This window comes from Delphinapterus leucas, chromosome 9 (genome assembly GCF_059928025.1).
Source record: "Delphinapterus leucas isolate spDelLeu-1000000601 "Yukka" chromosome 9, BTC_Dleu_Yukka2, whole genome shotgun sequence".
NCBI lineage: Eukaryota > Metazoa > Chordata > Mammalia > Artiodactyla > Monodontidae > Delphinapterus > Delphinapterus leucas.
The window spans coordinates 13,499,047-13,526,940 of NC_143137.1; the positions used below are offsets into that span (position 1 = coordinate 13,499,047).

At 47.5% G+C, this 27,894-nt stretch overlaps 1 protein-coding gene across 1 annotated transcript in view; it reads left to right on the forward strand.

The window, feature by feature from the left end:
• The window catches only part of DENND2A (DENN domain containing 2A), a 103,250-nt gene extending 99,572 nt beyond the window's left edge, over positions 1-3,678 (forward strand). Inside the window, exons 19-20 of the mRNA XM_089917316.1 lie at positions 1,581-1,667; positions 2,571-3,678. Of these exons, the coding sequence (XP_089773442.1) occupies positions 1,581-1,667; positions 2,571-2,602 (119 nt within the window). The 3' untranslated portion in view covers positions 2,603-3,678. The remainder of the gene's footprint in view (positions 1-1,580; positions 1,668-2,570) is intronic.
• Positions 3,679-27,894: the final 24,216 nt, after the last annotated feature.

The following is a 27,894-nucleotide window of genomic DNA, read 5'->3' on the forward strand; positions in this document are numbered from 1 at the left end:
CAGACCCCGGGTGGGTGTTGAGCAGGGCGGAAGGTCGTGGGCCAGGGCACGGATGGGAACAGCATGCAGCCTTCTCTGGAGGACGTTCATTCTCGCCACCTCTGAGCTGGGGAAACTGCCCCTGTGTCCTGCCGTCTCCTCAGGCGTCACTTCCCCTCTGCTTCCCATTCCCAGAACCACACTGCAGGTTCTGGTGGCAAGTTCCCTCCTTTTCTATTCTCCCCAGCTCAGCGAAAGTCTCAAGGACACCCTTCCCTTCCCCTCTCTGTGGCGCCTCTTCTCCTTTTCCTCAGGCCTCCTCTGGTTCCCTCTGCCCTGCTTCCTCAGCCTCTCCTCCGGGACCTGGGGATCGGATAGAGGAGGGGAGGACAGCCCCACGCCCTCCACTGTACGTGGTGCCACTGAGCCCAGCGGGCTGGCCATGGGGGAGGCAGGACGGCAGAGACTGCCCCAACCTGCGGGGTTTGTGGGTCATCGCTCCACGAGACCACCCAGCCCCACCCCAGCCCTCGCTCTGTGAGGTTCCCCTGTCTCTCCTAGCCTCCCTGTCCCTGTTGCTGGACTCCATCACGCTTCTAGTGATGGAGGAGCAGGGAGTGTGCACCAGGAGGATGAAACCGTTCCCATCTCTTTCTTACATCATTTTAAGTCCTTGTGGGAATCTAAAAACTAGAAATGTCAGTAAAGGCTATCCCAGATGGGAGCTAGACCCGAGAAGGGGAAAGATGCTCAACACTGAGGAGATGCCTCACAGTGGCCAGGGGTGGGGGCCAGGGAAGCAGCTGGCCCAGGCCTTGGTGTCCTCTGGGGCTGCGATTGCAGAGACTGATCTGAGGAACCAAAGCTCTACATTCCCAGAGCTCTTTGCAAGGCAGAAAGGGAGTCTGTCACACTTCAGGTGTTCTGATGAGTGCTATCTGAAGAGACAAAAGAAAATGGATTAGCGAGTATGAGTCCCACAACTCCTGATGAAAGGATTCCTTTTAATAGAAGACCTGCTGGGTACACAGATCACTATTTGATAGAGAGAGCGAGACATAAGGCTTAAAAGTAGCACAGAAGGAGCCCCGTCTGTGGAAGATCAGTAAGAGATGAAGACAGCATGCCTGAGGCTCCAGTCCCGGGTGAGAACTGAAGGGCCCTCAGAGGTGGCCTGCCCACCCTCCTGAGTCTGCAGATGGCAGCCAGGTTTCCAGGAGGCCAAACCACTTGGCCAGGGGCCCTCTTGTGGGAGAATGCGAGGAAAAGGGAGCCCTCAGGAGCTCCCGAGCCAAGGCCGTCTGGTTCATCTTTGAAACCGCGGGCCTGGCACGGTGCACATGCTTGCAAGGCGTTTGTCCAGTAAAGATAGGATTTCACATACGAGCTAGCTTTACAGCTTTCCAAAGACACTTATTGCACAGGTTGGACAATTATAAGGGCAGTACAAGCCCTTATAAATCTCATGATTCAGAGCATGTTTATAGGAGCAACTTCATCTCAGAAGCAAGGTTTCTCTTTCCTATGGCAGTAAGGAAATGGATATGTCTAGAAGCACGAAGAGAAAGAACTAAAATGGCTGGGATTTCTCTTATCAACAGGTCTTTTTGAGGTCCGAGCCCAAGAGTACCTGGAAACACTCCCCAGTGGAGAACACAGTGGTGTCAACAAGTTCCTGAAGGGACTAGGTGAGGCCTAGGGGTCTCGGTTCCTATCAACAGCCTCCGAGCCATGGGGTCTTGGCCAGTTCCCTCCCCTAGAGCCGGGGCCTAATAATACAGAGCTCTGAGGCCTGCACCGAGTGGGCCAAGTCAGCATTTTACCCACCTGTTCTAATCTGTCCCCAGATTGTAAGCAAAGGACACAAATGGCCCCCTCCCTGCTTTCCTGGGCCCCTGGCTGCCTTGCTGTTCTTTCACTATTATCTCCCACACTCTTAAACCTTCTGGGGTATTGGGCTTAGAAGCATGATGAATGGAACCAGAGAAAGGTGTCTGGCAGTAAAGACCTGGACCAGCCTCCAGATGATGCCCCCAAAAAGTGGAAATGTAAGAATGTTAATAAGGACTGCGGTTTAATCAGGAAAAAGGCCCTTACTAGGAAAGGGAGGAGGAGAAGAAAGCGAAAAAGGTGAAGGAGGAAGCAGGCCCCAGTAAGGAAGAACTGCAGTGAGGAGGACCCCACGGAGGACTTGCAGGGGCCGTGCCGGTGCCTCAGCCAGGATGGCCAGCTGCCTGGGAAGGGACCGCCTACCTCCCGCGCTGCTGGGAGTTTTCTCCTCACCTGGCTCTCAGGGATGTGTTACAGTCAGTGCTTCCTGTATCACCGTTTCAGAAGCAACATCTACAGCTCTGACATGCTTCCTTTCAAAACTCCCCAAGTCTGAGGAAGACCCCTTTTCACGGGGAGGCACGAGGAGGGCAGCCAGGCAGGGCGAAGTCCCCCAACTTCTCCTGAGCTCTGGGGTGAAGCTCTGGGGGGGGGTGGGGGGGGAGGCCACACTTGTCTGCACTGCCTCTGGGGTGAAAAGGGCAGGATTTAACTCAGCCCCTTTGCCTGCCTGGTGAAATGTTCTCACTTTCTTTTTTTAGGCAATAAAATGAAGTTTCTCCACAAGAAGTAGCCCTCAATCCAGCCTCCAGGGAGAACTTTTCCTAGGGCAACCACATGTCTTAAAAACAGTCCTGGTGGTCTTTCTGAAATGTTGGGTCCTTGGTTGTCCCAGGGGCTGGGATAAAGGCCGGGATGGTTTCCGGCCACCACTGGGCTCTCCCCAGGACCCGGGACCCCCCGAGCCACCGGAAGGTGCCGCTTCTTTAGAACAGCACTGGAAATGGGACCTGAGACCAGGCACATTCAAACGGATTGTTTTGGTTGTTGGTTTTGGGTTTTTTAAATTTTTTTTATCTTAGATATTAAAAAAAAAAAAAAAGAAAAGTGTTTGGGTTTTCCTTTTATTATGCCAAGGCTAAGACAACTGTCCTGACCTGTGTCACCTCTCCCTGGTTCATCCTGCTTGGCAGTTGTGCTCTGGAGCCAAGAGGAGGAGATGGGAAGGGGCGGCCCCCAGGTGCTCCTCTGGGCAGAACTGGGGACAAGTGCGGGGTGAAGAGGGGAGCACTGTGGCGACGCCTACAGACACTACAGACACCACACCACAGGTGTCGGGACGGGAGTCCTCTTGGGGAAAGGACTGGCAGGTAGTGGAGTGGAGTCAAATCTGTGCTGAAAAGGAAGAAAGAGAACAACAGTAAAAGGATTTGGGTTCCTGGGATGAGCTGCGCTCTCAGGCTGGCTGGTGATGCCACCTGGTGGCCGAGGCCACTTGCTGTCATGCCACTGATTCCTCTGGTCCCAAATGGACCTGACTTTTCTGGACGGCCTCTTTCCTCTTAGAAGCCATAGAGCCGTCCCCTGCCCAAGCAGCCCATGACTTTTAGAGGTACACACAAAAAGAGGAAATCTCCTCGTAAAATCTGTTAATAAAATATTCTTAGGGTCCTAAAGTTTATGATGCTGCCTAGAGCCCATCTTAAAACATGTGAGCCACTGCTTTGAGCCCATTCCTATTTATACTATATGAAATTTTCCCATCTCAGTGTAGGGACCCAGAGCAGCGTACATGAACTAGTACATGTTCAGGATGAATGCAGGGACTTCTGTTGTTGATGTTATCAAGGCGCATCAAAACTTTGGGGACAGCTTCCTCAGACTTGTGCGGCCAGAGGGGAAGAAGCGGGGGTGCAGGGGAAGGCTGCATTCCGGGGGGCGCTGTCCTGCAAGGCCTGAGGCAGGGCGGCAGGAAGAGAACAGTCGGCAGCACAGGCACGTTCTCAAAGCAGGCCTCCGGGCCACCCCCCGGCCAACCCACTGCCTGCACATCCCACTGGTGGATTCCCTCTGGGTGGCACCAGGAACCCTGCAAGAACACACGAAAGGGATGTGCTCTGACCTTGGCAATGGTCCAGGGGCCTGTGCTGCCTGGCAGAGGCTTTGTTTGTTTGTTTTTAATTTTTTGGCTGCGTTGGGTCTTCGTTGCTGCACGCGGGCTTTCTCTAGCTGCGGTGAGCGGGAGCTACTCTTTGTTGCAGTGCGCAGACTTCTCATTGCGGTGGCTTCTCTTGTTGTGGAGCACGGGCTCTAGGCGCGCGGGCTTCAGTAGTTGTGGCACACGGGCTCAGTAGTTGTGGCTCACGGGCTCTAGAGCGCAGGCTCAGTAGTTGTGGTGCACAGGCTTAGTTGCTCCATGGCATGTGGGATCTTCCCGGACCAGGGATCAAACCCATGTCCCCTGCATTGGCAGGCGGATTCTTAACCACTGCGCCACCAGGGAAGCCCCCTGGCAGAGGTTCTTGACCTTTAGGGAGTTGGGAGCAAGGGGTCTTCTGAGGAAAAATAAGAACAAGAGGAAAATAAGGAGAGGTTGACCTCTCATTCTACATTAGGGGTTCTTAACTAAAGTCATGGACCCCCCAAATTGTATCCGAGATTTGGTGTGTCCATTCGTTTTTGAGGAGAGAGGATCCATAGTTTACATCAGATTCTCAAAGGGGTCCAAGGCCCCCCAAAAGGGTAAGAATGAGACTATGCATAACAGTTAACCTGGGTAGATATGTGTGGTTGGGGGTTGGGGGAAGACTGAAAGAGACTCTGAGTGTTTGGACTCAGGAATTTGTAACTAACAAGCTCCTCAGATTAGTTAACTCTATTAATACCAATATTCTGCCCAGAGATGATCACTTTTAATATTTTATAATCTACCTTCTTTTCTAACTTATTTCATATTATATTGTTTACACCTCCAAGTGAATAACTATACATCTTTTCAACACCTCTAATGGTCACATAATATTCTATTTTATAGATATACTAAAAGTTATTTTACCAATCCTCTCATGCATGCAATGTATTTCCAATTTTTAATATCATAAAGAGCACTGAGAAAAGCATCTTCGTAAAAGTATCTTAGTACAGGGACTTCCCTGGCAGTCCAATGGTTAGGACTCTGTGCTTCCACCGCAGGGGGCATGGGTTCAATCCCTGGTCGTGGAACTAAGATCCTACAAGCCATGCGGCGCAGCCAAAATAAATAGTATCTTAGTCCATTGGCCCTATTTTCATTTTCATTTTTGCTTGAAGTAAAATATACATACAGAAAAGTGCACAGATTATGAAATATACACAGCCTGACAAACTTTCGCAAATGATCACATCTGTGTAACCAGCACCCATATCAAGAAGCAGAACATCATTGTACACGGTTCAGCTTCCCAACATCCCTCCCATCCTACTCTAAGTTGAAACTAAATCAACAAGTTGTCTACATTTTGCAAAGTGGTAAATTGGGCTGGGGAGGATCAGAGACAAAAGAGAAAAGTAGGTTTGTGATCTCTGCTCACTCTAGGGTAGATCTGGATGGATCACGCTATTTGGGTTGAGAAACAAAGCATGGCCATAAAGCATGGGTGTGTTAGACCAGATCACAACCACTCAACCTTTGGTTCTTGCCTCACACCAACCATCTGTCCAAGAACCAAGTCCTCTAATTCCAGTAAAACTCATACAGTTTCCATAAAGAATATGTGTTTAGAAGCATTCCATTATTGTGTTTCAATTCATGGTCAGTTACCTGGCCACGAAAAACAGTTGGAGCAGGCTTGTTGGGTGGATTTTATTGCTATGGAATATCAGAGACACTGGTGGGCAAGGGAAGGGGTGAGTGGGAGCAGGTGCAGCTGGCATGTCTCGGGAAGAGGCCGGAGAGAGCAAATCTGAGCGAGAATGCAGCTGTCACCACTGCTGAGACGAGGGAGAAGGAATTCTTAGGAATTACCACACAAACCTCTTCTCACTCAGACCAAGAATAGTGATAAGATCTGCCCTCTATTGAGCACTTCTTTTTGCCCATTACTATGCTGAGTTCATCACATGTGTTCTTTGATCACAAGAATGTAAGCCCCATGAGGGCAGGGACTATGTCCATCACATTCACTGCTGAATTCCCAGAGCCTAAAACCAGCGCCTGGCACAGACTTGTCTCTCAGTAAATGTTTGCTGACCAAAGAAACAATTCCCACAACAGTACTAAAAGTGGTACTCGGATGCTAACGCACATATATGGAATCTAAAAAAATGGTACTGATGAACCTAGTGGCAGGGCAGGAATAAAGACGCAGACGTTAGAGAATGGACTTGAGGACACGGGGAGGGGAAGGGTAAGCTGGGACGAAGTGAGAGAGTGGCATGGACATCTATACACTACCAAATGTAAAATAGATAGTGGGAAGCAGCCGCATAGCACAGGGAGATCAGCTCTGTGCTTTGTGACCACCTAGAGGGGTGGGATAGGGAGGGTGGGAGGGAGATGCAAGAGGGAGGGGATATGGGGATATATGTATACGTATAGCTGACTCATTTTGTTTTACAGCAGAAACTAACACAATATTGTAAAGCAATTATAATCCAATAAAGATATAAAAAATAAAATATACGGATAAAAATTTTAAAAATATAAAAAATAAAACTGGTACTATACTGTCTCTATCGCAGGCGGCAAGTTCAGTAGCGATGGATGCATACCCCACAAAGCCAAAGGAATACTTCATCAAGGGGAGGCAGCCTGCTACTGACCGTAACAGCCATTCCTGGCATCTCCGATAGCTTGTTTTCAGCACAAGCACCAAGCTCCTAGGAGACCACATTAATAATCAGAAGGTTGCTTGGTGAGTAGGAAGTCAGAGCAAAGGGTGTTGGAGAGTCTGGAGGGACGTCTCCCCAGGAGGGGAGGGGAGCCCAACAGACTTTCCCATCTCACCGAGGGTCTGTTTCCCGGGGCAGTGCTCCATCTGCCCTGCCCTGCTGACTCCTTGATCCTTGGCACTTCCCCTGCCCCCGCCCCCTGCCCTACATTTCTTTTTTTTTTCCTCTTTATTTTATTGGGGGGAAATTCACATAACATAAAAGTCCATTCATCCATCGATGGACACCAGGGTTGTTTCCACCTTTTGGCTATTGTGAATAGTGCTGCAACAAATATGTGTATGCATGTATTTAAGTACCTGTTTTCAATTTCTTTGGGTATATACCTAGGTGTGGATTGCTGAGTCATATGGTAATTACCACATTTACATTTTTGAGGAGCCATCAAACTGTTTTCCACAGAGGCTGCACCATTTTATACTCCTGCCCACAATGTATGAGGGGTGCCCCCTTTCCTATGCTCCCTTCCTTTCTTCAGAGAGATTCCAGCTTTCTTAGTTATATCCTTCACCTTCCAGCCATACCTCTCAAAGAAGCCCCATGTTTCTCAGGGGTGATTGACATCACCTGCATCAAATCTGCCTGGGGTACTAGTTTAAAATGCAGATGCCGGGGATCCACCTTGACTTATCTGGGGCTAAGGCCCTAGAACCCTTGATTGGTTGGGAGTCCCCCAAGTATCTTCAAATATGTACAGGTCTCTGTCTTAGGTGTCTCACTTCTTCAGGTGACCCATCTCCTCCCTTATATACAAATTCTCCCTTGAGTTTCACTGACAGAGAGTAATCTTAGCGCCAAGTTTTGGAGGTAAGACTTTTGCACGCATGGCCTGAGTTCAGCATTACATAAGAGCTTCTAAAGTGCATTAGAGAATAAAAGCATTGATGAAAGCTTGCAAGAGCCCACAGACTTGGTGAATTCAGGTTTGTTTGTATGTTTTTTTTAAAAAGGCTTTTTAAAAAGGTTGGCTTAAAAGCCAACCCAGGGCAGTACAGGCTAGGCTCCCCAAAATCCTGAGGAGAGATCGCTGTGGGCGTGAACTCAGAGGAGGGCAAGGCGGGCCGGAGCTGGAGGCTTCGCTCAGACTTCAGGGGGGCTTGATGTGAGCTGAGCTCAGAGCCTGACTTGGGTGTTTGGGAGGGGCTGAAACAGGTAGAGGAGGAAGGGGAGATTCCTGGCTGAGCAAAGGTTAGTAAGAAAAGCAAAAGGCAGGTGAGAGGGGCCACTTAGCTGCTGGCACCTGTTAAGGCCAATTAACTTCACTCCCTGGCTTGTCCAGTGACCACACCTCGCCCCTACCCAGCTGCTGCATGGGGTTCAGCTGCCAGCCTGCAACTTCCTTCAAGCTACAATTAACAGAGGCCTGGAGCCAGTTTCCCTGACAATGGGCCAGGGAGCGTCTCACCTTTGATCAGGGCTCCCTACCTTCCCCTCTTACTCTCCTGCCTACAGCCTTCACCCCTCCCCCTCCCAACCCTAATCCTAAGAGCCCGGGTTAAACCCTGCTACTGAACCTCACCACAGGCTGTCCTCCCTACGACAGAGCTCATCCCTTATCCCCCCAGGCGGAATGCGGGCTGAGTTGTTTTTTCTGGTAGATTCATGTGGACCCACCCTTAACTCTCGCCAGGCCCCTGGACAGGTGTGAAAGGGCTTATCCAACGAGATTGTGGGTGGCAGCCGGACCTGACAAGCTGGGAGGTGGCAGGCCAAGAGTCCAGCAGAGCGGAGGGCCTGGCTGGCCGGCAACGAGCCTAGCAGACCGGAGCCCTGCTGCCTTCCGCTCGGGTCCCGGGGCCGAGGCCGCTTTTCTCCCCTCCCCGCCCTGGTTTATCCCTGGCCTGGTGGATCTGGGAAGCTCTGGGCAGAAACTGAGGTGGCACAGCAGCCCTGCCAAGGCCAAGCCAGGATCAGCTGTGCTAGGGTGATTCACAGGGCGAGGGGGTCAGTGCCTTCCCAGAGGCATGGGGTCCACTGGCTCCACGCCCTTGGTTCCCACCAGCCAGATGGGCCCTCGAGGCTAGTCAAGCCCTGCTCTGTGCGGAGATGGGGCTGTGGAAGCAGAGAGATGCCGAAAGCTGCCCCCTATCTCGAGATGGAGGCATTTGCCCTCTAGGAGATATGTAGGGCAAGGGTCCTGCTACACTGAGGGGGACAGTCACTGTCCTGCACTTTCCAGCCACGTCAAAATATTGCTCTTTAAAAAAAAGCAGGTGATGGTTGCACAACAGTGTGAATGTACTTAGTGCCACTGAACTGTAAACTTAATGGTTAAATTGGCAAATTTTATGTCATGTGCCTAATGCCACAAAAAACAAACAACCATAGGAGTAATGTTGCAATGCATTTATATTCTGTGCAATTATGTCAACCTTGGGTATATATCATTCACACATGTATTTCTACAGGATAAATGCCAACTTCTTCCTCTGTGCCATTGTTTTCTTCCGTTCCACAGGTATTTATCCTAAGAGCACTTCCTACTAAGTCCACTTGGTAAAGTTATATATATTCCTCTTAATACTTTGGGCTCTTACTATTGCAGGACTGGTCCAGGGAACTGTGAAGGAGCTCTTTAATGCCTTCCTCAGAGGCTTGGGGATGACAAACGGAGCCTTAGGACAAAGCAATGTGCATTGTGGTTGGCCTGACAGAATTTTGCTAAAACTTGGTCTTCCTGCTCTCCTCTCCTTCCTCTAAGTCAGCCCCTCCTCCTTCCTTTCTCAGCCCCAGAGCTCAGTGTTCCCTCCGGCCTCTGAGATAAGCTCCCTCAGAGAAAGGCTGTGGTGATAACCGTTTAGGGAGTCACCCCTGCAAGGCATTTCCGGTTCAACTGCTGACTCTTGAGCTGTAGCCCCAAAAGTGTGGATTGCAGCGCTAAGACTGGCGCTTAGGGGAGATATCATTTGGGTGGGGCCTGTCCTGAATGTTCCCCCTGGACTTGCCGTCCGCCCCTGTCTCCATTGTGCCTGCCCGGCCAAGCAGCTTCCCTAGCACCCAAGCCCGCCCACGTCTGAGGCAGCACGACTTGCCTGGGCTCCCCCTACAGACACTGATGACCTTCAGGGGAGCACTGAAACCTCCTCGCTTTCAGCCAAGTGTGGGAAGGGATCTGAGCCCTCCTGAAACCCTGCTCCTCCACTGCGACATCGCCCAAGCTGCTGCCCACAGCAGCTGAAAAGAGGCGAGATCTTTTTGAAGTGATGAGAATGTTCTGGAATTAGATAGTGGTGATGGTTACACGACAACTTTTCGACTATACTAAAACCCACCAGATTGCACACTTTAAAGGGTGAACTTTTGTAGTATGTGAATTATATTTCAATTAAAATAAAAGACAAGAGTGCTTCCCTGGTGGCGCAGTGGTTGAGGGTCTGCCTGCCGATGCAGGGGACACGGGTTCGTGCCCCGGTCAGGGAAGATCCCACATGCCGCGGAGCGGCTGGGCCTGTGAGCCATGGCCGCTGAGCCTGCGTGTCCGGAGCCTGTGCTCCGCAAGGGGAGAGGCCACAACAGTGAGAGGCCCGCGTAACGCCAAAAAAAATAATAAAAATAAATTAATTAAAAAATATAAAAGACAAGAGACTTCCCTGGTGGTCCAGTGGCTAAGACTCCACGCTCCCAATGCAGGGGCCCAGGTTCAATCCCTGGTCAGGGGACTAGATCCCACATGCCACCACTAAGAGTTCACATACCACAACTAAAGATCCCGCATGCCGCAACTAAGACCTGGCACAGCCAAATAAATAATTTTTTAAAAAAAATAAAAGACGGGGGTGGGGAGGGGACTTCCCTGGTGGCGCAGTGGTTAAGAATCTGCCTGCCAGTGTAGGGGGCATGGGTTCGAGCCCTGGTCTGGGAAGATCCCACATGCCGCGGAGCAACTAAGCCCATGCACCACAACTACTGAGCCTGTGCTCTAGAGCCCACGAGGCTAGAGCCCGTGCACTGCAACAAGAGAAGCCACCACAGTGAGAAGCCTGCGCAACGCAACGAAGACCCAATGCAGCCAAAAATAAATAAATAAATGCTCCTTTAAAAAGACAAGGGGGCTTCCTTCGCCGTCCAGTGGTTAGGACTCCACATTTCCAATGCAGGGGCTGTGGGTTTGATCCCTGGTCAGGGAACTAACATCCCACATGCTGCATGGCCAAAAATAAAAATAAAAGACAAGACCAGCCATTGGGGGACAAGGGGAGCAAGCTTGGTGTATGGGACAAGCTGAGCCTGTAGCTGGGGACCCAATAGGCTGCAGAAAGTAGAAGCAGCACCCACACCCCAACATCAGGAGAGAGAAAACCCCCATCTTGGTTTATGGATCTGGGCGTGCGGGGCCACTGTCACAGCAACCCCTGTGACCAATGATCTACCACAGAGGCGTGCTTACAGTTTCCTCATAATTGTTAAAGACTCTGCTCGTTAAAGAAGTGTATTTTGGGGATTCCCTAGCGGTCCAGTGGGGGTGACCCGGTTCAATCCCCTTGTCAGAGAACTAAGATCCTGCAAGCTGCCAATCTGGGCTACGCAACCAAAAAACAAAAAACAGAGAGAGAAAAGCGTATTTTCACCGCAACAGCTGATATCATTATCTCAACTGACCCTTCACTCCGTGCTTTACTGCGTGTTCTGTACACAAAACTCCCAACAGTATCTCCCTGGCTGTTCCTCCTCCCAGAGACTCATCAACTGGCTATAGGCAGACTTCAAATATTTCACTGATCTTGGCCTTGCGTCCAGCCCTGAAATAAAACGTGAAACAGCTCGAACATTCTGTCCTGGCCCACACTCGCCACTTCCACAGGCCCCTCGCCATCCCCACACAGGGATTTTTTTTTTTAATTATTTATTTATTTTTATTATTTATTTATTTTTGGCTGCGTTGGGTCTTCGTTGCTGTGTGCAGGCGTTCTCTAGTTGCGGCGAGTGGGGGCTACTCTTCGTTGCGGTGCGTGCGCTTCTCATTGTGGTGGCTTTTTTTTTTTAATTATTTTTTTGGCTGTGTTGGGTCTTCATTGTTGCGCACGAGTTTTCTCTAGTTGCGGCGAGCGGGGGCTACTCTTTGTTGCGGTGCGCAGGCTTCTCATTGCGGTGGCTTCTCGTTGGGGAGCACGGGCTCTAGGTGCGCGGACTTCAGTAGTTGTGGCACGTGGGCTTCAGTAGTTGTGGCTCGCAGGCTCTAGAGCACAGGCTCAGTAAGTGTGGCTCATAGGCTTATTTGCTCCACAGCATGTGGGATCTTCCCAGACCAGGGCTTAAACCCGTGTCCCCTGCATTGGCAGGTGGATTCTTAACCACTGTGCCTGTGGTGGCTTCTCTTGTGGAGCACAGGCTCCAGGTGCGCGGGCTTCAGTAGTTGCGGCACGCGGGCTCAGTAGTTGTAGCTCGCAGGCTCAGTAGCTGTGGCACATGGGCTTAGTTGCTCCACGGCATGTGGGATCTTCCCGGACCAGAGCTCGAACCCATGTTCCCTGCATTGGCAGGCGGATTCTTAACCACTGGACCACCAGGGAAGTCCCCCAACACAGGGATTTTATTGCCAGTCTCACAGCAGTGGACAGTGGACAGTGCCCTCTACGTAGGAGACCAGGGATTCTTCTGAAAGAGGAATGAGAAAGCTGTAGTGTTTTTGGCAGTTTTTTCCAGCTCAAACACATGCTAACCCATCTGGAAGGGCATTTTTTTAAATTTTATTTTATTGAAATATTGTTGATTTACAGTGTTGTGTTAATTTCTACTGTACAGCAAAGTGATTCAGTTATATATATATGTTCTTTTTCATATTCTTTTTCATTATGATTTATCACGGGACATTGAATACAGTTCCATGTGCTATACAGTAGGAACTTGTGTTTATCCTTTCTATATATAATAATTTGCACCTGCTAATCTCAAACTCACAATCCATTCCTCCCCTCCCGCCCTCCCCCTTGGCAACCACAAGTCTGTTCTCTATGTCTATGAGTCTGTTTCTGTTTTTTTAGATAGGTTCATTTGTGTCATATTTTAGATTCCACATATAAGTGATATTGTATGGTATTTGTCTTTCTTTTTCTGACTTATTTCACTTACTTCATATGATAATCTCTAAATTCATCCATGTTGCTGCAAATGACATTATTTCATTCTTTTTTATGGCTGAGTAATAGTCCATTATATATATACCACATTTTCTTTATCCATTCATCTGTCAATGGACATATAGTAGCTGTGGCACGTGGGCTCAGTAGTTGTGGCTGAGCCCACATGCCGCATGTCTTGGCTATTGTAAATAGTGCTGCTTTGAACACTGGGGTGCATGTATCTTTTTGAATTGTAGTTTTGTCTGGATATATGCCCCAGGAGTGGGACTGCAGGATCATATGGCAACTTTAGTTTTTTGAAGAACCTCCATACTGTTTTCCATAGTGGCTGCACCAATTTACGTAGGAAAGGGCATGTTGGGTGCTTTTGCATTGTATTGGAAAAGGAAGATCAGGGCCCAAGACAGGAGAGAGAGGCTCCTACTGCCCCTGAAGATCTGCAGGGCCAAGGGTAGGTAGGACAGGGTGCTTGAGGAGGGGGCATGTACTTGGTCTTTTTCTTTCTTCTTTTTCTTTCTTTCTTTCTTCTTTCTTTCTTTCTTTCCTCTCTCTCTCTTTCTTTCTTTTCTTTTCTTTTCTTTCCTTTTTTTAGTGCTGAAAGAGCAGTGATTGGTTCTGAAGCAACTTCAAAGTATCTCTGAATCACACTGTCCTCTGGTACTGGAAAAAGTGGTTTTCCATATGAAGAAGAGGGACTTCCCTGGTGGTCCAGTGGTAAAGAATCTGCCTTCCAATGCAGGGGACTCAGGTTCGATCCCTGGTCGGGGAAATAAGATTCCACATGCCACAGGACAACTAAGCCCGCGCGCCACAACTCCTGAGCCCGTGCACCTCAACTAGAGAGCCCTCGTGCCACAAACTACAGAGCCCACGTGTTCTGGAGCTCACACGCCACAAATAGAGAAAAGCCTGCGCGCTGCAAATAAGACCTGATGCAGACAAAAAAAAAAAAAAAAAGAAAAAGAAGAAAATTGGGCCCCCACCTCAGCCCATGCATACGAATTAATTCGAGATATCCAGCAAAGTATGTCAGCTGTCAAGAGTGTGGATTCTGGGCATGGTGTGGGTTCAAATCCTGGCTCCCCTCTCACCAGTTGTGGGGCTTGGAGCAAGTTATTTAATGTCTCTGTCTCAGTTTCCTCATCTATAAAATGGAAAGAATATTTTATGAGGTTTACCTTTTTTTTTTTTTTTTTTTTTTGGCCACGCAGCGTGTGGGATCTTAGTTCCCCGACCAGGGATCAAACCCATGCCCCCTGCATTGGAAGCACAGAGTCAACCACTGGACCGCCAAGGAAGTACCTGTGAGGTTTAAATTAGTTAATATGTTGTGAACTTGGTAACTAACTAACTGCTGGTAAAACAAATTAATGTGTAAAAAGCTAAATCCAATACTTTTATTTCTTATTTATTTTTTATTTTTTAAAATTTTTGGTCGCACCGTGCAGCTTGTGGGATCTTAGTTCCCAGACTAGGGCTCGAACCTGGGCCCTCAGCAATGAGAGCGTGGAGTCCCAAGCACTGGACCACCAGGGAATTCCCATAAATCCAACACTTTTAGAATACAATATGGGGGACTTCCCCTGCGGTCCAGTGGTTAAGACTCCGCCTTCCAGTGCAGGGGGAGCAGGTTCTATCCCTGGTCAGAGGGCTAAGATCCCACGTGCTGCGTGGTGCAGCCAAAAAAAAAAAACCGACAATATGGGAAAATGCCTATCTGACTTCAAGGCGAGGAAGAATTTTTTTGACAAGACATAAAAAGTGCAAATTATAAAGCAAAAGACTGAAAAGCTTTAATATAGTAAAAATAAGAACATCATAGAGGGAGAAAGATGGATAAATCATGGTGTATTCATACAGTGGAACACTGCTTATCAAGGAGGAGACATAGACTGTTGACCCAGACAATGAACCTCCCAGTGTGTGGAGTAAAAGAAGCCAGAAAGAGAATACTGCACACGGCATTATTCTCTTCATATAAAAATCCGAAAAAAGGCAAAACTCATCTGTGATAATAAAATTCAGAAAGTGATTGTGGTGCTGGGATGAGAGAATTGACTAAAAGGGAGAAAGAACAACGGACAATCCAGGGTGGTGGGAATCTTCTATATCTTGATTTGGGTGGTGATCACATGGGTGTACACGATTGTCAAAATTCACTAAACAACAATTAAGTTCTGTGCATGTTATTTTTTTATATAAATTTATTTTATTTATTTATTCTGTGTATGTTATTTTTTTATATAAATTTGTTTATTTTGGCTGTGTTGGGTCTTCATTGCTGCGCGCGGGCTTTCTCTAGTTGCGGAGAGCAGGGGCTACTCTTCGTTGCAGTATGCGTGCTTCTCATTGTGGTGGCTTCTCTTTTGCAGAGCACGGGCTCTAGGCACATGGGCTTCAGTAGATGTGGCACACGGGCTCAGTAGTTGTGGCTCACGGGCTCTAGAGCGCAAGCTCAGTGGTCGTGGTGTACAGGCTTAGTTGCTCCGCGGTATGTGGGATCTTCCCAGACCAGGGCTTGAACCCATGTCCCCTGCATTGGCAGGCAGATTCTTAACCACTGCGCCACCAGGGAAGTCCCTGTGCATGTTACTGTCTGTAAATTTATTTCAGTTTTTTAAATGCAATTTAAAAAAAGAAACACGGTGGAAAAAATCTTTACTTCATCAAAGGATACCATTTTGTAGAGTAAAAAGATAAGCCACACCTGGGGGAAGATATTTGTAACATATAGAACCAACAAAGGATTAGGACCTAAATATATGTAAATAGCCCCTAGGCTATAAGGGGGCTTATAACAATAAGAAAAGACAACAAGAAAAGACAAACAATCCAACAGATAAATAGGCAAAAGAAATGTATAGTGAGACTTCCCTGGTGGCACAGTGGTTAAGAATCCGCCTGCCAATGCAGGGGACGAGGGTTCGATACCTGATACAGGAAGATCCCACATGCCGCGGAGCAACTAAGCCCGTGCGCCACAACTACTGAGCCTGCGCTCTAGAGTCCGTGAGTCACAACTGCTGAGCCCAAGGGCTGCAATTACTGAAGCCTGGGCACTCTAGGGCCCGCATGCTGCAACTACTGAAGCCCACGCACCTAGAACCTGTGCTCCACAACAAGAGAAGCCACCGCAGTGAGAAGCCCGCGCATCGCAACGAAGAGTAGCTCCTGCTCGGCACAACTAGAGAAAGCCTGTGCACAGCAACGAAGACCCAACGCAGCCAAATAAACAAAAAGAAAAGATCAATTATACTTTAAAAAAGAGTATAGTAATTTCATAGAAGAGGAAGTACAAATGATCTATAAACAGACGAAAGTATTTTCAAATACAATATTGATCAGAAAAATGCACATTGGAACCACTACGTGTTACCATTTCAAACCTCCCACATGATCAAAAATTAAAGTCAGACAATTTTTTAAATTGAAATATAACTCACTTCACATACCGTAACATTTACCCTTTTCACGTGCAGAGTTTGGTGGCTTTTAGCACAGTCACAAAGTTGTGCAACTATAACCACTGTTTAACTGCAGAACACTTTCATCACTTGAGAAAGATTACATCTTTTTCAAACTGCTGTGGGCAGCGGCTTTGGCCTCGGCCTGGAGTTGGAAGAGCAGGGGCTTGGGAACGTTCAGGTCCTGCTGGGTGTACAGTTTAAAATGTAGGAATCGGGGGGCTTCCCTGGTGGCGCAGTGGTTGAGAGTCCGTCTGCCGATGCAGGGGACACGGGTTCGTGCCCCGGTCCGGGAAGATCCCACATGCCGCGGAGCGGCTGGGCCCGTGAGCCATGGCCGCTGAGCCTGCGCGTCCGGAGCCTGTGCTCCGCAATAGGAGAGGCCACAACAGTGAGAGGCCTGCGTACCGCAAAAAAAAAAAAAAAAGAAAAAATGTAGGAATCGGGAGCAACAGGATATGACAGAAGTAAATGGTATAGCCGCTGGAAAACCGACATTACCAAGTAAAGCAACTGATCACCAATGACCCAGTAATCCCACTCCTAAGCATACACCCGACAAAATGCGTGCCTGTGTGAATCAAGAGGCACGTACAGGAGTATTCAGAGCAGCATCATTTGTAACAGCCAGAAACTGGAGGTAATGGAATATTCATCAACAGTAAAATGTGTAAATCAGGTGTGGGATAACCATACAGTGGAACACTATGCAACAGTGAAAAATCTATAACCTACGTCATGTGCACCAACATAGGTTAATCTCACAAACATAAGCTAAAGCAGCAAGAAACAGAGGATATGAGTAAGATTCCACTTAAATCGAATTTTAAAACAGGCAAACCTAATAATGTGCTGTTTAGGAATCCGTGTGCAGCTAAAAACAAATGTAAAGAAAACCAAAGGAAAGATTCAAACAAAGTGTAGGACAATGGTTTACTTGGGACCAGGATGTGTTACCGAAGAGGCACATGGCGGGGAAGGGGGGAGGGATACATTGGGAGATTGGGATTGACATATACACACTACTATATATAAAACAGATAGCTAGTAAGAACCTGCTGTATAGCCCAGGGAACTCTACTCAATACTCTGTAATGACCTATATGGGAAAGGAATCTAAACAAGAGTGGATATATGTGTATGTAAAAGTGATTCACTTTGCTGTACAGCAGAAACTAACACAACAGTGTAAATCAACTATACTCCAATAAAATAAAAATAAAAAAGGAAGAAGAGGCTCACAGGGCAGGACTTCTAGGGTATGATAATATTCTACTTCGTGATATGGGTGATAGGTGCCTGGGTGTGTTTTGTTGGAGGAAAACTTCCTCTGAGCTCTTAGGGTCTGTGAATTAGACTAACAAAAGACAGATTGTCAGGATAAAATGTACACAGTTTTTATCAATATTTATGTGCATGGGAGTTGACAGAAAATAAGTGAAAATCAAAGAAATGGTTGGACTCAGGGGCTCATATACCATTTTAACAAAGGAAACATGGTTTGGGTTTCAAAGGACAATAAACTGTGGAGAAGGGACTAGGAAATATATGGGGGAAGCTAATGACAGATAAGGGTTATGTTAGTAAGATTTGGTTGTGCAGACTCACCCCAATGCTGGCGCCTCCACCTCTGTAATAAGAGTTGCATTCCTCTTTCTGGTACCTTCACGAGGGAAATATATGTCCTGCTTTTAGGAGGAAAAGGGGCAGAAGGACAGAGAACCCTTCCTGCATCTGTTGATTCTCAATTGCCTTCAGCTCAAAATAATCTTCATTCCAGAATGGCACATTTTGGGGTAGCATAGACTGTTCTCCTTCAGTTCGAACTATGCACGTTGTTTTTACACACTCTTCTGTTTGCATGCATGTGCGTGTGCACGCACACACACACACACACACCAGAAAGAAAAGTCATCACCCTCGTTTTTTTTTTTTTAAATTCATTTGGTTGCACCAAGTCTTAGTTGCAACTGGCAGGCTCCTTAGTTGCGGCATGCATGTGGGATCTAGTTCCCTGGCCAGGGCCCCCTGCATCGGGAGGGCAGAGCCTTAACCACTGCGCCACCAGGAAGTCCCACTCCCTCACCAGGAAATCCCACTCCCTGAGTGTTTTGTGTAGGCCCAGCAGATGGACATCTCACTGGCAAACTGATAATGTCCTATAGCCTCACCTGGGGGAGAGGAAGAGATAAATTTCAGCCACTGCTCCGGATTCTTACCTGTCCCCTGGGAAGGCCCTGGCACCAAAAGGACAGTGAGGTTTGGGAGAGAGGGAGGCATGGAACATCCTCACCCAGCTCTGCCTCCGGGTGACGGTGGAACTTGGGGCACAGCTCCTCGCCTCCAGCCCTTCCATTTCCCCATCTGTAAAGTAGGTGAAGAGGTCCCTTCTTAATTATTTTTTATTCTTTGGCCGCGCCATGTGGCATGTGGGATGACCTTAGTTCCCCAACCAGGGATCGAACCTGGGCCCCCTGCATTGGAAGCGCAGAGTCTTAACCACTGGACCACCAGGGAGGTCCCTGAAGAGGTCCCTTCTGACCCCAGACTTGATTATCTGCTGGAGCACCTGTGGCCACAACCAGGAAGTGTGGTCTATAAGCCCGGTCAGGGCGGGATCCCAGGGCCTTCAGCTGACGGGGCCACTGGGCAGATGCAAGAGGGAGGGAGCAGCTGGAGGCCTTGGCAGGACAGGTGGGGTGTGAGGAGGGAGGAAACACACTGAGCTAGAGCCCAGTGTATCCCAGGCAGCTAACAGCTGAGCTGGTCTTAAAGTCAGGGCATGCCTCAGCCAGCCTTAGCAGCTATTTATATCTCATACGCCTCCTTATTTGGTAGCTGCCTGCAGTGCCCGGTGCTGGATCCTCTTTCCAGTGATGCCTGCCTTCCTGATGAGCACACTGGGCTCCTGGTGCAGCTCTGACTCACACAGGGCTTCACACAGAACAGGCACTCAACTGTGTATGTGTTATCTGTTCCAAATACTCCTAAACCCATTCATATTTTTGAAATTTCTAATTGTGTTAAATTAGTGCAACCATAATGACATCCTTCATCTCCACAAACTTTTCGCCATCCCCAACTGAAAATTGGTACCCATTCTCCCAGTTCCCTGCTTCTCCCCTCCCCTGGCCTTGACAACCTCTATTCTACTTTCTGTCTATGAATTTGACTAGTTTAGGTACCTCATATAAACAGAATCATGCAGTATTTGTCCTTTTGTGACTGGCTCATTTCACTTAGCATAATGTCCTCAAGGTTCATCCATGTTGGAGATGTGTCAGAATTTCATTCTGGTTTTTTTTGCCGTACGCGGGCCTCTCACTGTTGTGGCCTCTCCCGTTGTGGAGCACAGGCTCCGGACGCGCAGGCTCAGCGGCCATGGCTCACGGGCCAGCCGCTCCGCGGCATGTGGGATCTTCCCGGACCGGGGCACGAACCCGTGTCACCTGCATCGGCAGGCGGACTCTCAACCACTGCACCACCAGGGAAGCCCTTCATTCTGTTTTAAGGCTGAATCATATTCATTCCATCGTATTAGTTCCCAGACTAGGGATCGAACCCATGCCCCCTGCAGTGGACATGCGGAGCCCTAACCACTGGACTACCAGGGAATGTTAAACACGTTTTGTTTTATCCATTCATCTGTTGATGGACACTTGGATCACACCACACATTTTACATTTCAAATGCAGTGTTGGAACCAGAATCCCCATTGCCAGAGCATAATCAAATGGAATCGGCCAGCTTTCTATTTATTTTTTATTTTTAAATTTTATTTATTTATTTATTTTTGGCTGTGTTGGGTCTTCATTGCTGCTCGCGGGCTTTCTCTAGCAGCGGCAAGCAGGGGCTGCTCTTCATTGCGGTGCTCAGGCTTCTCACTGCAGTGGCTTCTCTTGTTGCGGAGCACGGGCTCTAGGGGCACGGGCTTCAGTAGTTGTGGCACACGGGCTTAGTTGATCCTTAGTTGTGGGATCTTCCCAGACCAGGGCTCAAACCCATGTCCCCTGCATTGGCAGGTGGATTCTTAACCACTGCACCAACAGGGAAGTCTCAGCTTTCTATTTAAAGCCTGAAGCTTTTCATTGATTTAGGGCAGGATCTGATGACCAAGAAAGATTTTATGACAAGTGGCATTTTCTTGGGGGGTCTTGGGCTCACAGGATGATTGTCCCTGAAACCCCTAGAGAATGGGCTATAAGAGCAGTGGCTAGAGGTAGAGCAGTTAGGGGGGCTGAAAAGGCCTGGGTATAAACAGTAGAGAAGGTATCTGGGATTTTTTTTTAAGTTGGAGATATATATATATATATATATATATATATATATATATATATATATATTTAAGTCTAGTTGATTTACAATGTTGTGTTAGCTTCAGGTGTACAGCAAAGTGATTCAGTTATACATACATGTGTATCTAGTTTTTCTTCAGATTCTTTTCCCTTATAGTTTATTACAAAATAATGAATACAGTTTCCTGTGCTATATAGTAGGTCCTTGTTGGTTATCTATTTTATATATAGTAGGGATTTTTTTTTTAAGGTAGGAAATGGCCCCTGAGGGTGAGTGCATGGAAAACTGGAGTCAGGGTGGTCCCCGTGGATTTGATTTGATTTGTTGTTTTTTTTTTTAATCCCTAAAGTGAGTTTATTTTATTTTTAACATCTTTATTGGAGTATAATTGCTTTACAATGGTGTGTTAGTTTCTGCTTTACAACAAAATGAATCAGTTATATATATACATATGTTCCCATATCTCTTCTAGCTTGCGTCTCCCTCCCTCCCACCCTCCCTATCCCACCCCTCCAGGCGGTCACAAAGCACCGAGCTGATCTCCCTGTGCTATGTGGCTGCTTCCCACTAGCTATCTACCTTACGTTTGGTAGTGTATATATGTCCATGCCTCTCTCTCGCTTTGTCACAGCTTACCCTTCCTCCTCCCCATATCCTCAAGTCCATTCTCTAGTAGGTCTGTGTCTTTATTCCTGTTTTACCCCTAGGTTCTTCATGACATTTTTTTTTCTTAAATGCCATATATATGTGTTAGCATACTGCTTTGCTTTATTTATTTTTTTGGCCACGCTGCGTGGCATGTGGGATCTTAGTTCCCCGACCAGGGATCGAACCCACGCTCGGAGTCTTAACCACTGGACTACCAGGGAAGTCTCCCCGTGGATTTTAAAGACAACTGGGCTTCTGGTCTGGCCTGGGGTGGAGAGACTGCAGGGCAGATGCCAGAGTCTTTGATGAATGGTCAGGACCCATTTCCTTGACTCAGTTAACAGGGTTAATTTGTTTTTCGGAACAGCTTGTGTGGAGAAACCTTGCCTGGGACTCGGAATCATCCCAGTTAGAAGGGTAGGTAACCACAGTGAAGCTGGCAGCTCAGGACTCAGAGCTACCTTTCTTCTGCTGCTAGATTGTGATCTGACCACCTGCACCGGCGCCAGGCTCCTGCCCAAGACCTTCCCAGGGCTCCCCACTGCCTGCAGGCCAAGTCCAGCCCCTCCCTGCCCTCCCCACCTCCCCCAGAGCTGGCTGCAGCCTGCCCTTCCCTACCGAGGATTTTATGCTTCAACAGTGAATGTAGAACTGCTTCCAGCTGCCCTCCTCCACCATCCGGTCCCTGAGCTCCACGCCTGTGAGTCTGCAGTCTGCAGCAAGGGGGCACGGCTGGCTCAGCTCATGTGGTACCTTCCCTGCTACCCTCACTCTCAATCAGTCTGGCATAATGGCTGCTTCTCTAACCTCTGACAGCACCTTGCAGGTGCCTCTACCACTGCACATTCCCAGTAAAATGTTCTGCTTTGGGGTCTGCTTCCCCTCTTAGCTTCTAAATTCCTTGAGGACAGGTGCTGCTACTTTTCACCTTTGTTTCCCCCATTCATTCACTCATTAGACATATATTTATTGAACTGTAATGATGCACCAGACACTGCTCTAGTTTGAATGAATGCATGTCCTGGGATTGGGCCTTTTTGACATTCATTCATTCATTCTACACATATTGAGTGTCATAGATACTGGACGTACAACAATGAACAAATATAAATACAGTCCCTGCTCTCAAGAGATTTTGGGGGGAAGACCGACATTCAGATAATCATACACAAACAAACGTAATGTTTCCATCATGACAGGTGTTATGAAGGATGGGGAATTGGCGTGTGAGAGTGGATCAGAGGGGTTGGACTTGGTCAGGAGCCTAGAGAACACTTCCCCAAGAAAATGATACTTGAGCTGAGGTCTGAAGGTTGGGGAGAGGAGGGAATAGCATTCCAGAGAAGGGAACAGCATGTGCAAAGCCTTAAGTCATACGTTGGTTAGAAATGCTTTTGGCTTCAAGAAACAAAATCTGACTGCCAGTGGCTAAAACAATTGGGTGTTTTTGTTTTTTCTCGTACAACAAAAAATATGGAGGTGGTGGCTGTTGGCACTGGGCCAGTTCTTGCACTCTGTCTTTGAGGCTCTTTCTGCTCTCTGCTCTACCATCTTCTGTACGTTACTTCTTGTGCTCAGGCTTGTCCTCTTATCAGCCCAGCTCCAGACATAAGGATGGTTTTCAAAGGCAGGAGGTAGGGAGGACCAAGCAGAAGCCTGACTTATCCAGAAAACCCAGGACATCTTTCCCAGAGGCCTCCCTGCAGCCTTCCCCTCATAGCTCCTTGGTCTATGATCATATGACCATCCCTTGGTGCAAGGGATGCTGGGAAAGCTAGTATTTCACTTCTGTGGTGGGAACGGGCAAGGGAAAGAAGGTTGGGAATAGCTTGGTACCGATACATAGTGGGAGGGAGCAAGGCAAGTTCTAGAAACTTAGTAAAGGGAGCTTTGTGGAGACATTAAAGCTGGCTGGGTACGTAGGGGCCAGTATTAGTTTGCTAGGGCTGCCGTAACAAAGTACCACAGACTAGGCCGCTTAAGCAATGGAAATGTATTGTCTGACAGCTGGGGAGGCTGGAAGTCCCAGGGTTGCTTTCTTCTGAGGCCTCTCTCCTTGACTTGCAGATGAACTGTATCTTCATATTGTCTTTCCTCTTTGCTTGTCTGTGTCCTAAGTGCCTCTTCTTTTTTTTTTTTTTTTTTGCGGTATGTGGGCCTCTCACTGCTGTGGCCTCTCCCGTTGCGGAGCACAGGTTCCGGACGCGCAGACTCAGCGGCCATGGCTCAGGGGCCTTGCCGCTCTCCGGCATGTGGGATCTTCCCGGACCGGGGCACGAACCCACGTCCCCTGCATCGGCAGGCGGACTCTCAACCACTGCGCCACCAGGGAAGCCCTAAGTGCCTCTTCTTATAAGGACACCAGTCATTTTAGATTAGGGGCAACCCCAATGACCTTATATTACCTCTTTAAAGGCTGTGTCTCCAAATACAGTCACATTTCTGTGGTGCTGGGAACTGGGGCTTCAACACAGGAATTTGGGGGAGAGGGGGCCACAATTCAGTCCATAACAGGGCCAAAATTTATAAGGCTCTGTAGATCCTACTAAGGATTTAATTCTCATTCTAAAAGTAACCAGAGGGACTTCCCTGGTGGTGCAGTGGATAGGACTCGTGCTTCCAATGCAGGGGCCCCAGGTTCGATCCCACATGAATGCCACAACTAAGATTTCACACGCCACAACGGGGGAGCCCACATGCCGCAACTAAGGAGCCCGCCTGCTGCAGCTAAGTCCCAGTGCAACCAAATAAGTAACTAAATATATATATATAAATGATGTTTAAAAAATAAATTAAAAAATAATAAAAGTAACCAGAAACTATGAAAAAGTTTTAAGCAAGAGAATGACACAGCATCTTCAGATTTAGATCACTGGCTACAATGCAGAGGATGGAATGGGATGAGCCAGAGTAGATGCCCACAGACCAATGAGCAGGCCACTGAAATAGCCCAGCAAGAAATGATGATAGTTTAGAGTAGTGGCAGTGGAGATGCAAGAGGGCAAATTTGAGATAGATTTCAGAAGTGAAAAGGCCAGGACTTGGGCACAGGGGGGCTTTAGGAAGAGGGAGAGGAAGGCATCCATCGCCTCTGGGCTTGGCTGGTGGTCCTGCATGGGAACCAGTGCTCAGGAAGCCTGGCCGCTGCTGTGAGAGGCAACAAGGAGCTGCAGGCACCGAGCTGAGGTGGGGTCAGCGAGGTGAAGGCTCCTCTGCGGCTTGGGGGGCTGGTGGTCTTGTACTGCTCTTCAAGGGTGAGTCCTAGGAGCTCAGATCCCTGTCCTATGAGGACATATAAAGTGAGTATTCTCTGTGCAGCGCTCTGATCAAAGGGCATTAGTTTCATCTGTCAGTTACATGTGCATTTTTATATTTTGGAAAATAGGCATAAGATGCTATGAGATACATATTAGATAATGTGGGGACCCACTCAAGACCCCAGAGTTGATATCCAGATGATTTGAAGCTGAAGACATTTAAGATTCAACAGATGCAGAAAAAAAGGTTCTCTGAGTTTTCCTTACCTAACTAAAATCAGCAACTGCTAGGAAATGAGGATACCGTAAATCCCCTCAATGGCCCTCAAGAAGGCAGATATACCATGCATACCCACGTAGACAATCATTATCACAAACCTTCTTATCTCTCACCTGTTCTAAAAACCCACTGGGCTTCCCTAAAGAAACCTATCGGGTTTTTCCCATAGAAGCCTTCTCTCTCCCTCCCTTTTCCCTACTAAGTTAGGTGTATAAGCCTTTAATTTTAGCCATTTAAGAAGCCAGCTACTTCTTTCGCTGGCTACTCTTATGCGTATGAAACAAACACTTTTCTCCTGTTAATCTGTCTTTTATCAGTTTAATTTGCATGTCCTAGATAATGAACCTAAGAGAGTTTTTCTTTTCTCCCATGTAATTACCAAATCCAGAATGCATTGCGTAATCCTTCAGATCAAAGCTCCCTGCTACGAGTGAAGCCAAAAGGATAAACAGACAGAAAGCTAGAAAGCCACTCTGTACCTGTGATTATTTGAGAATGAAAAAGGGGTCTGTGTTGTCCCTCCCTTCCCCTCACAGCATCCCTTTGTCTCCTCCCTTCAGGTAGCCACACCAGGATGCCCGCTGCTTCAGTGCAGTTTCAATAGGTTTGATAACTTCTGCCTGGCTGGTAGACTCACACCCAAAGCATGCTGTGAACTGGTGTTAGGAGGAATCTGCTCCTCGGGACCCTGTCTCTCACTCTCTCTTCCCATTTCTCCCCAGCCAGCCTGCCCCATCTCTGGCCACACTCAGCCTGGCTCAGTGGGCTCCAGCCACACTGGCATTGGCAGTTCTTGGATTATATCAAGCATGACCCCATCTCAGGGCTTCTGTACTCGCTGTTCCCTCTGTCCTGTACACTATTCCCTTAGATTTTCAATTGGCTTATTCTTGCCAATCCTTTAGGTGTCTGTTCAAATATCATCTTAGAAAAGCCTTCCCTGGACTTCCCTGGTTGCGCAGTGGTTAAGAATCCGCCTGCCAATGCAGGAGACATGGGTTTGAGCCCTGGTCTGGGAAGATCCCACACACCGCAGAGCAACTAAGCCCATGGGCCACAACTACTGAGCCTGCGCCCCTAGAGCCCATGCTCTGCCACAAGAGAAGCCACTGCAATGAGAAGCCCGCATAACGCAATGAAGTGTAGCCCCCGCTCTCTGCAACTAGAGAAAGCCCGTGCAGCAGCGAAGGCCCAACACAGCCAAAAATACATAAATAAATAAATTTATAAAAAAAAAAAAGAAAAGAAAAGCCTTCCCTGATGACCCTATCTAAATGAATGAATAAGTGAATACATTCACTGATGCCATTATTCTAAGACTGTGGCCCATTTAGACTGTACCCAGGAGAAGCTTTTTCTTAAAAAGACAAACAAACAAAATTCTGTTTTTAACCAAATAAGGCTAAGGAATTCTTTTTTTTTAAATTGATTTATAATATCATGTGAGTTTCAGGTGTAAAGCACAGCTATTTACATATATATATACACACACACATATATATATTCTTTTTTAGATTCTTTTCCCTTATAGATTATTATGTAATATTGAGTAGAGTTCCCTGTGCTATACAGTAGGCCCTTGTTGGTTATCTATTTTATACATAGTAGTGTGTATCTGTTAATCCCAGCCTAGGGAATTCTTAACTTCATTCTCAGCACCCATTTCTTAGTCTGGACTCAAGAAGTCTTTTGAAATAGATAATTCCTACGGAGATTAGGCTGCCCTCTCCAGCCTCTGTTTCCTAGAAAGCTTGGTTTCACTAGGGCAGAAGAGAGAGTAGCATTTACTCTAACGGTTAAAAGACACACACACACACACACACACACACACACACACACCCTAGAAAGTCAAGGTTAAAGCAGATAAGATTTTTCTAACTTCTTGGTATTTTAAATGCTTACTTTTCTCAAATCTAGTTTATCTTTTTCCCACCCACCCCTAGGGCTGTCCCCGGGCCTTTTTGTACTTTTGGAGATTACAGCTCACACTCCTAGCAAGGGCAAAAATGGAAACTGGAAACATTATTAGCATTTTTTGCTCCCTGCTAAAAAGAAAGCCCTCAAACTGCAAAAGCTATTTGGTCTGCACAAAGGCTTGGGGGTGTGGGAATGCTGAAGGGCTGAGACACCAGGCCATTTAAAGAGGAGGCACTGAGTTTGCTACAAGTTTTCCTAATTTTTTTCCTAAGACCTTAGCTCCTGTCCTTTAGAGTGGGGGAGGGGAGCTTCGTGCTAGGGTAAACCAGCACAAACCTAAATTTGCATTCATTCCTGCATCTACCCGTTGGTTTATCTATTCATTTGTTTACTCAACAAAGATTTTGGGCCAGGCACTGAGCTAAAGCTGAGGACAAAGAGCTCCAAGCGTTATGTGCAGACTGTGGGAAGGGTAGGGCAAAATGTTTAATGTTAAAAATAAAAATAACAGGATTTTAAAAATTAGACAATCAGATTCTAAATTTCATATGTAAAAGATAAAGTGAGAACTTTTCTGGAAAAAAAAGTAAGATGGCACTAACAGATATTATATACCTTCAATAATATACAGCACTGGGATTTAAATAAAGAGAACAGAAAGTTCACAAACAGACTTGAGTATAAGAATTTAATATGGGACTTCCCTGTGCGCAGTGGTTAAGAATCTGCCTGCCAATGCAGGGAACACGCATTCGAGTCCTGGTCCGGGAAGATCCCACCTGCTGCGGAGCAAGTAAGCCCGTGTGCCACAACTACTGAGCCTGCGCTGTAGAGCCCACGAGCCACAACTACTGAAGCCCTCTGGCCCAGTGCCGGTGGTCCGCAACGAGAGAAGCCACCACAATGAGAAGCCCGCCCACCGCTCTCTGTAACTGAAGAGAGCCCGTGCAGCAATGAAGACCCAATGCAACCAAAAATAAATAAATTCCTTAAGAAAAAAAAAAAGAAATGAACACTATTAAAATTAAAAAAAAAGAATTTAATATGCCATAAAGATGGCATCTCAAGTCAGTGGAGAAAAGATGAACTATTCAATAAATGGTGTTGAGACAACTGGGTAACCATCTGGGAAAAATCAAAGCTGTCACACCTAACACCTTGTGCCCGGACAAATTACAAAAGGATCATAAATTTAAATGTAGTAAATCAAACCA